This window comes from Mandrillus leucophaeus, unplaced genomic scaffold (assembly GCF_000951045.1).
Source record: "Mandrillus leucophaeus isolate KB7577 unplaced genomic scaffold, Mleu.le_1.0 Scaffold225, whole genome shotgun sequence".
NCBI classification, from domain to species: domain Eukaryota; kingdom Metazoa; phylum Chordata; class Mammalia; order Primates; family Cercopithecidae; genus Mandrillus; species Mandrillus leucophaeus.
Window position 1 is genome coordinate 3,019,144 of NW_012102310.1, and position 10,459 is coordinate 3,029,602.

The window sequence follows — 10,459 nt, forward strand, 5'->3', positions numbered from 1 at the left end:
TAATGAAAGTTTGGAATTTTTACCCTAAATATGCCACTGAATTTCACTGCAGACTCTGAGAGGAAAAAGCAATGACACTAATCAGTTGGAATGCTGGAGATTTGAAACATTGTCTATGTATTAGACTTCAGGAAAGAAGAGAATAAAATAATTCTTCAAAATTGTACCATACTTTTTAAAAAAGACTCTCCCCCTATTTTTAGAATAGTGCCTAATTAGAAATAGTGCCACCTGAAGCACTAATTAACAGGGTTCTCCAAATGTGATCATCTCACAGATATTCAAATGAATTCTTTTTCTAGTAATTAGCTTGATAGGCTTAAGTGCTGTCCTTTTAAAGAGAGTTGCAAAATAAAAGACATTAACAAATAGCAAAACATATGTTTTCATTTTATCTCTTCTGTCTCTCATAATGTTTCTTCTAACAGCCAAATTTTTGTAGCGATGCACTCAGTCCTCTCAATATGTTAGAATATTGATCTAAGGCAATACATTTAGGAAGGGAAGAAATGTAAAGAAGCATTCACATTTTACACATTGTTTTCATGAAATGTGGTGATATCAAACTGTACAGGCACACATATTTGTATTTGTCATTAATTAGGGAAAACCGATGATGCCAAAGCGTCTGAGAAAGGAAAAGCTCCCCTAAAAGGATCATCTCTACAAAGGTCTCCTTCAGATGCAGGAAAAAGCAGTGGAGATGAAGGGAAAAAGCCCCCCTCAGGCATTGGAAGATCGACTGCCACCAGCTCCTTTGGCTTTAAGAAACCAAGTGGAGTAGGGTCATCTGCCATGATCACTAGCAGTGGAGCAACCATAACAAGTGGCTCTGCAACACTGGGTAAAATTCCAAAATCTGCTGCCATTGGCGGGAAGTCAAATGCAGGGAGAAAAACCAGTTTGGACGGTTCACAGAATCAGGATGATGTTGTGCTGCATGTCAGCTCAAAGACTACCCTACAATATCGCAGCTTGCCCCGCCCTTCAAAGTCCAGCACCAGTGGCATTCCTGGCCGAGGTGGCCACAGATCCAGTACCAGCAGTATTGATTCCAACGTCAGCAGCAAGTCTGCTGGGGCCACCACCTCAAAACTGAGAGAACCAACTAAAATTGGGTCAGGGCGCTCAAGTCCTGTCACCGTCAACCAAACAGACAAGGAAAAGGAAAAAGTAGCAGTCTCAGATTCAGAAAGTGTTTCTTTGTCAGGTTCCCCCAAATCCAGCCCCACTTCTGCCAGCGCCTGTGGTGCACAAGGTCTCAGGCAGCCAGGATCCAAGTATCCAGATATTGCCTCACCCACATTTCGAAGGTAAGGATGTATAAAATGATGCTGAAAAATATAAAGGATAAGGATGTGTTAGACAAATGTATTACATATAAATTGTGTGTGTGTGTGTATATATATATTCTAAATACATATAAGGTACATATATATCTTAGAATTCTTTAAAGTACACAGTGAGTTCTATGAAGCTTTTATAAACAGTTAACAAAAAAATAGTTCTCATTGTGAGAAACAGTCAAACTTCAAAATTTCACTGTCATTGTAATATTAGCAACACAAACAACATCTAAGAGACTTAAAAACTGATGGTAATATCTAAATGTAGTGATAAGGAAAAGTAGTAGCTTATAAAATTTCTATAGATTTCCGTTCCTCCTTTTCACATTAAAAATTAAAACCAAATAGATTTTTATGACTGTTGGCATTCATTTCCAGTGTCATTTTCTTGCTGGCTCTTAATGAGTTGGTGATCATAAATGTAGATGAAGTTGTTTTCCTTGTAATGGATTACATTGGACAGACTTATACAGTATCATAGCTTGACACATTAAAGACAATCAAGATATGACAGAATTTGAAACGATTCCAATATTTGGTACAGTATCACCACTGAAGAGTGGGCTAAGCTTTCTAACTCTTCATCTGCTTTCTTTGACATGACTCTGGTAAGGATCATGACTTGGTTTCTGTTCCTGGATTGTTTTTGGTTTTAAATATGTGAAGTTCTGCTCTAAGATATCACTGTTTTTAAATACCCATGTGTTTTTAAGTGGTAGGAAAATAAATGCAGTTAAAAATTGGGGGCAAAGATCTAAACCTCTCTGGGTCTGTTTTCTCATCTGCAAAATGGTAGAGTGTGGCGTATAGTTAATTATGGGTTCAATATTTTTAATGTTTGTTTTTATTCTGTTGACTCAACCCAGAACTTTGATATCTTGGAAATGAAGGATTTTGAAACATTTATTTTTACGATAAAGCAATTTCAGATACCTGATTGTTTGAAAAACCTAAAGGTTTTATTCATCAGTAGAAATATTAATGCTGCAGAACTGTCTTTTCAAAAAACTGATTCTCATTGGGAAGAATGAATTATGGCTTATAGGGAGACTAAATATTTCTGTTTCTTAAGTAAAAGCCAATAGTGCCCTCCTGTGGCCCATTACCTATGAAACAATTTCTCATATTCGTCATAAAATATTTTGCTCTAGGAAATATGGATTTCATTGCAACTTAATTAGTAATCATTATGCCATTACTTCATATCATTGTATTTCCATATTTACATAAATTTGATTCTACCATCTGCTTCATTTACAAAACTAAAATGTTTTCTAAACTGAACTCCAAAATCTAACAGCACCAGCTCTGTTTCAAATCACTATTTTAAAAAAAAGTATTTGAATAGCTCTGGCAACTGACATAAAACCCTTTGGCCTCTGCTGGGGAAAATTCAGACAAACTGACTTGTTGCCGACAATGTCAATATTGTTTCCAACCACCTGCTCCCTGACAGTCACTCAGGCCACCAGGTACTCAACACAACTCCTAAACTTGCCTTAAGCATTCCTTCTAGATTTTGAATAAACTGTTTAAAAAATTAAAAATAAAAAAACAGGAGAAGAAGTCATTTAAGTGTTGTCTATCGAATGCGTAGAAGTTGTTTCATTATAATGGTTCTGTAAATAGGTAACAGCAAGTATGGTCAAACTACTGAATTTGAGTGAAAGTCCCATGATCACTTAAATTATGAAAACCAGGGGTTTTCATGTTTGACTTACTTTTGTTCCACCCACTTCCCCTCTTTCCCTAGTAGCAGCCCAGTACTGACCTACCCTTATATGAGAGATTTTCCGCACTTGATAAGGAAGTCCAAGCTTATAAAAGTTCATTAACATAGAGACAGGAAGTGCTTTGTAGTTCAGTACACCAAAGCACACTTGGCTCTGTGTACTGTAACCCTAAATATTAAATGTGGATATTAGCTTCTTGGAACAACTGAAGTTGTTATTTGTTTTTCTTTTAGGTTGTTTGGTGCCAAGGCAGGTGGCAAATCTGCCTCTGCACCTAATACTGAGGGTGTGAAATCTTCCTCAGTAATGCCCAGCCCTAGTACCACATTAGCGCGGCAAGGCAGTCTGGAGTCACCGTCGTCCGGTACGGGCAGCATGGGCAGTGCTGGTGGGCTAAGCGGCAGCAGCAGCCCTCTCTTCAATAAACCCTCAGACTTAACTACAGATGTTATAAGCTTAAGTCACTCGTTGGCCTCCAGCCCAGCATCGGTTCACTCTTTCACATCAGGTGGTCTCGTGTGGGCTGCCAATATGAGCAGTTCCTCTGCAGGCAGCAAGGACACTCCGAGCTACCAGTCCATGACTAGCCTCCACACGAGCTCTGAGTCCATTGACCTCCCCCTCAGCCATCATGGCTCCTTGTCTGGACTGACCACAGGCACTCACGAGGTCCAGAGCCTGCTCATGAGAACGGGTAGTGTGAGATCTACTCTCTCAGAAAGGTGAGCTTTCCTGGAGGCATTGTTAACATCCTCCCCCTCTTCCCTGCACTATGCCTACCCCCCACCCCATTAAATTCCCTTGATTTCACTGTGAGTGCCCCTGTGCAAAAGGATGTAAGACTGATGCAACTGGGCCTTTCATTTGCTCTTATTACCAAATTTACAGAAGAATAAAATCATTAAAGGTAGAGTGAGTGGATAATTTTGTTAATGTGAATGCATACATTTATACCCAGTAGGCAATGTGAATAAAATTCAAGGCATGTATATAGATATTGAATGAGGTCTCCTGAAGACCTTTTAATGATTTGGCTTAAGCTTCAGAACAACACTAGCTCCTTATGATGACTTAAGCATTTTCAAAGACCAAATTGAAATTATTCTACAGTTATGCTCAGAGCAATATGTTAAGTTTGTTCCATTTGTACTTCTATGAAAAAATAGCAGATGGATTGCTGGGAAATCCTAGTTGACCTGGTTAAAAAAAAAAATCAATTGTCAGACATGAGTTATTAGAGAAAATTATAGTGCCAGTGCCATTTTTAATAGACCACTTAAAAAGTAATCATATTACACAGTGTTTCTCATTGGATATATATATATATATGTGTGTGTGTGTGTGTGTGTATATATATATACTGAAAGTGGAGGATATAACAAGGCATTTCTTACCTAATATGCTTATCGTGAAGCATCCCTTTTGAGCAAATCACTCTAAATTTTTTCCTCAAAGTGATCCTTTCTTGGTTATACTGATACTGACTCTTACTACCAGGAAGATGTCTTAAAACCACTTCTTTTTCCCTGATAAATGCAATGCTATTTGTTTCTTGACACAAGTAAAGCTTTAAACATGGTCTTGGCCACATGTGGAAAGAAATACTGGTCACAGAAAATACCTGATATATCTTTCTATATCTTCCCCTGTTTTTTTTTTAATTTTTTTATTTTTATTTTTTAACTCTGATATTGACATTGGCATTTGTTTTCTAGACCTTCAGCCTTACTCCCAGAATGATATTTTGAAACATCAATTAAAGCCCTTAACTAGACACTCTCTGCATTACACTAGTTTCCCCTTAATCTAGGATGTCCCAATTTGAAATTCCCCATTTTCTCTTGACTTTGTAAAATACAAAACCCAGAGCAAAACATTGCTTCTATCCCTCTTCCTACGTGCCTAACAATGAGACAGGGACAGCCATGCAAATGGGGCTTTTCAATGATAACATAATTTTAGCACTAACTAAAATATTCGTGCTTGCTATGGTGGGCTGCTGATTACAAAATACATTTTTCCTCATAAAGAAAAAAAACTGAGCCAAGACAAACAGCTGAGTGACAGCAACTAAAATGTAACCATTTCCCTATGGTTTTGCTGTTATATGCTGTTATAGACAGCATACGTAAAAACCAGTAAGGGTTCATTTTTCCACCTAAAAAGTCAGGCTTCCTATAAAATCTTTGATTCTAGTTTCAGCACTTCTAAGGTAAATGGACATCTTCACATGTCATTTATAAAGCTTCTAATGAATAAATTATATTAAAATACATTAACAACCTATAGTTGTAATGAATGTATCCTAGATTGTATGCTCATATGTAAGGATTCTAAATATCAAGTTGATAACCAAACCAAGCATACTGCAAATAGGTTATCATTTATTGACCACAACTACCTTCCACAATACTGGTTATTTTTTAATTATAAAGATAATCTGCAACAAGTTGGCCATTTAGCCATCAACCTATTTCTTCAGCATTTAGACATTAATCCCGGATTCAGAAATACAGTCAAGTAACTATTTATAACCAAGTAACTCTCAAATCAAAACTAGATGATAAGATTGGTTAGTTACATAGCTATAACCAAAATGCAGTTTTCATGTTTTACTCTAATCTATATTTTAACTGAAGTCAATAAGATTTTCACTATAGAAATACACTAGAAAATATGTAATTTCTTATTCTTTTTAAGCAGATTTATTTATTGTACATGTTCAATCTTTGAAATAGGCCAATTTGATTTATGCTATGTTATGTTATGTTATTTATTTATTTTGAAATGGAGCCTTGCTCTGTCGCCCAGGCTGGAGGGCAATGGTGTCATCTCGGCTCACTGCATTCTCTGTTTCCTGAGTTCAAGCAATTCTCAAGCCTCAGCTGCCTGAGTAGCTGGGATTATAGGAGTGGACCACCATGCTGGGCTAATTTTTGTATTTTTTGTAGAGATGAGGTTTCACCATGTTGGCCAGGCTGGTCTCGAACTCATGACTTCAAGTGATGTACCCGACTTGGCCTCCCAAAGTGCTGGGATTACAGGTGTGAGCCACGGTACTCAGCCCGAAATAGGCCAATTTTTAAAATGGGAATATTCTAACATTAAAACAACCAAATAAACACTTTTTCTGAAATAAACTTTAATTTTGGATAAATATGTTTGGCCTTTGAGCCTTAATAAAATGCATTCATGAATATTAAGCTGTAAAAAATACATGTTAACTGCATAGCTATAGTATATAATATTAATATTAATTAGCACCTTACAGTAAATTACTAGATTAAAATAAATTTTGATATAAGACACTAGGCTTTTTGTTTTATTGACAACAGAACTGTAAGCAATAGCAAATTGCTCTAATCCTTTCAAGTATATTTAAGAAAGTTTATGACCTATTGAAGAGAAAAGTAGATCTAGGGGGTGATACTGGCTTCATTATGATTAATTAATCAGTAGAATGTCAGAAATGCTAAGAAAACCAAAGAGCTACACCCGAGAGAAAATGCATTAATGTAAATATTTTAAGGCAAGTTAATTAGCGATCTGTAATAAAGATGTATATAAGTTCATGATTTACCTGTTTGTCTCAAATTTTAGATGATTTCTTTGATACTCATATTTAAATCGGTAGCTTTTCCTATAGATTTTCATTTTTGTTTAAATTCTTCTTCATTAAATTAAATAAAATAATAAAATACACTTTTTAACAGTTTTCTCTCTGCAGCTGCTCTAGGTCATTGGTGGCCATTGAGCCATAACTGGTCTATATTTGTTTTGGGCTTTGTTTCGTGTGTCTGACTCAACTAAATTTTTAACATAATTTGTAGTAACCAACTTTGCAAATTCCGGGTTTGTCTTTAAATGTCAGATCTGGCAACACTGCCTTGACATTTCTGCCCAGAAACTATTGGCTCTAGGCAGACAGTGACTGTCTGCTTCAGACTGTTGACTAAAATCCCCACCACATTCATTTTCATGCCCTATCTGGCCCTTGCTGGCATATGAGTTTGCAACCTTTGGGGGTTTGCAGAAATTGTCTATGTTATAAAATCATTAATATCTAGATTCAAACATACTTCTAAATAAAGATTTAAATTATTTTGGTAACTTTAAATGTATTTGTTCTAATTTTTTTTCATTAAATTGCTCTTCATCATATAAATATATAATTTTTATACAACTGGATGAGTTTGTCAGAAGAATACCAACTTTCAATATTCTTTGTGGCATTAAACTTTAACTTGTCCGCATGGAAAGAGGTAATCCTTAAAATGACTTATGACCACATAAATGTCTTAGCACATGTGGTTCATATTTGGAGATTTCTCATATTTGTTCAATATGATTTCTTTTGTTTGTTTATCCACAATACTAAGAAAACTTCTGTAGTCAACATGTATACTGTAACTGGCCTCTACATAATATTAGCAATTACCTTACATGGACATTACCAGTAAAGTAAAGTTGTATAAAGCCTTTGGATGCTTTTGTTTGCAGTGCTAAATAATGGAGTACACATAGAAGAAAACATTTTAGCTTTGGTTTCAGTGATTAAATTTCAAGTCAGTCTTTTTACATTCATGTTATATCATCCCCATTATGCATACCCTGTGTATTTAATCTTGATCATTCGAGGTCCTAAAGGAAGAAAGCTATAATTCTGCATTTTAAATTAATTTTACACTTTGCTTATCTACATGCCAGAGATTATAAAAGAAATCCCTAGACTTGTCCCACTTAGTTGTTGATATCCTCTTCCTGTATTTTTAGAGAGGCCATTTCTCATTTTCTCTAGACATACCTTTTCATTCCTTCTTGTTACCAATTGTGAATTCCTTAAAATAGAGATGATAAATGTACAGCCTTTTAAATACCTAATTTATGATTTCTAAAAGATGGTATCACTTAATTTCATTAAAATATTTAAATAAATGATACTAGAGACAATTAAGTTTTAAGCAAAGACTCATATATCTTTCTTCACATGTGTAAATGGGAAATAAACATGCCTTTTTATTAAAAATAATTTGAAGACAAAATATAAGTATTAAACGATGTTTTTATACCATCTCTGTCCATTGGAAGTTGTCACTCTAACTTAGCCAGAGCAAGTCTATCTTATTTTGCATGTGATATCATAGCAAAAATCTAGTCAGCTGCATAGTGAAGGAAAAACTAAGATAGTATTTAATCAATAGAATTCAGAGGAAAATTATGCTAACATGATTTAATCTATTTTCTAGTAATCCTATCAGTAAACTATCATTGACTGGTACTGCCTTAGAAAGGAACTCAATATGTGTAATGGGAATGGACATCTTGTCACCTTTAGTTGGCCTTTTTCAATTAGTTAAGCATTATATGTGTGTTACCAAAAAATTATTTTTTGTAGTTCAGAGAACCATTTTTGTTGGATGTGTAATTTGGAAGTTTTGTTTACATTATGTCCTTAGGGATTTTCTTTGTTTTAACAGCATGCAGCTTGACAGAAATACACTACCCAAAAAGGGACTAAGGTATATATTTCTCTCAGCACAATTGCTGCCTCTCTCTGTTGTTATGTAAACTTTGTGTGCTGTCTCTCTTCCTTCTTTGTTTGTTTGCAGTGTAGCAATGACATTGAGGATGAAATCACTTTTAATTTTGATGATTTCTCTGGCCCAAACAGTTGTTGAGATAGCCCCTTAGGTAGAGATACTAGTAGAGGTTGAGGCTGTCACTCAAATTAAATAAATTCCAATGTGAATATCACTATTTTGAAGAAATAATGCTAAAAAATAAAATAATAAAATAAAATAAAATAATATAAAATAAAAAAACTTGTCCCAGGCGTTGCTTTTTTGGGGCAGCAACTTTTGGTAGAATGCAGAACTCACTTCAACAAATTAAAATAAAATTAACTCTTCTAACTTTTGCCTGTTGGAGGCATATGCTTGCAAATCCTCAAAACCCATACAGTCTACAGATGTGGGTAGTTAATGTTTAAAGGTTGAAGGATGCTACAATCTGAATCAAAGAAAACATATTTTCATCATCACAGGACAAACACTGTAATTAAAGCATGATTTTTATAAAATCCATTTGATAAAATCTCAAAATTGTTTTAATTTCTATTTTTCAGGGGTGCTGCTCTGAGATCAACTTAAATATGAATCAATCTAATATCATTTAATAATCTCAAAATAATTATTCCATCCATAATAAAAAGTAAAATAAAAATTTAACTTATGGCCATCTTTTACTGTGTACTTTTATCTGAGGAAGGGATATAGAATGAACTACTAATAGAGGTATAACACTGTATGCATATGAAAAGTTGGCTACTTTGGTGCTAAGAATTGACTTACAAAAAGAAAATATACTTAGTTTGGTGAAACAGTGAATAATGGCGAAACTAGGTCTTTCTCCATTATTATTTTTTCTCTCCAATTATTCAGCAATAGCAAATAGCTGGCAATTATTCCATTTTAATATTTTGTTCCAGAAATTTATTATCCAGTAAAGCGAGCACATCTCCCTCCCTATTTTTGTAATCTAGGCATGATGTCAAGTGGCATTTTAACAAAAGAACTGTTTTTCCTTAAACAAAAACAAAACAAAACAAAAAGCTGACAATATGTATTCCATTTCCCTATGCCTTCTGTGACCATCACTTCATTTCTCTTGGCCCTGGCCCACCGGTGTCCTCCATTTGTAGTCCATGTTTTCACCCTCTTTACATCCTTTCTAGCCCTGTGCTTTTGAGTTCTCAATTAACTTGGCTGTCTGCTCATTGCTTATGATTTCCAACCGCATATCTGATAGAAGCATAATTTTCTCCTCAAATCCCTTTATTTTATTTTTCTCCTATGTGATTCAAACAGATGGTGTAAGATCATCTGGGAGAACTGAGCAATTATAATTAGATTCAATCTGTTTGAAATTGTTGTTCATTCTGAATAGTAACCTCCTCTCAATTGTTTTCCTGTCTTGGCATTGCCTTGCCCTTGTAGATGTGCTTAAGTGTCATAGCTGTGCTGTTTTGCAGATATACCCCATCATCTCGGCAGGCCAACCAAGAAGAGGGCAAAGAGTGGTTGCGTTCTCATTCTACTGGAGGGCTTCAGGACACTGGCAACCAGTCACCTCTGGTTTCGCCTTCTGCCATGTCATCTTCTGCAGCTGGAAAATACCACTTTTCTAACTTGGGTAAAATATTCTAAAATATTGATTTTGTTTTGTTTCTTTCACCACTCACTCTCACAGAAACCCTGGAATCTCTCCCTAACACAACACATTTTCATTTAAAGGGAGGAATAAAGGCACTTTAACAGTACCTTCCATTTGTGTCATTGTTTACTCTTCAGAGAATAATCTCCAAACATTATACTGTTTATT

At 35.2% G+C, this 10,459-nt stretch overlaps 1 protein-coding gene across 2 annotated transcripts in view; it reads left to right on the forward strand.

The window, feature by feature from the left end:
- The window catches only part of NAV3 (neuron navigator 3), a 394,671-nt gene that overhangs the window by 299,692 nt on the left and 84,520 nt on the right, over positions 1–10,459 (forward strand). For both annotated transcript variants that reach the window (XM_011981392.1, XM_011981393.1), the window contains exons 15-18: positions 605–1,313; positions 3,313–3,801; positions 8,557–8,598; positions 10,110–10,270. In XM_011981392.1, the coding sequence (XP_011836782.1) occupies positions 605–1,313; positions 3,313–3,801; positions 8,557–8,598; positions 10,110–10,270 (1,401 nt within the window). The remainder of the gene's footprint in view (positions 1–604; positions 1,314–3,312; positions 3,802–8,556; positions 8,599–10,109; positions 10,271–10,459) is intronic.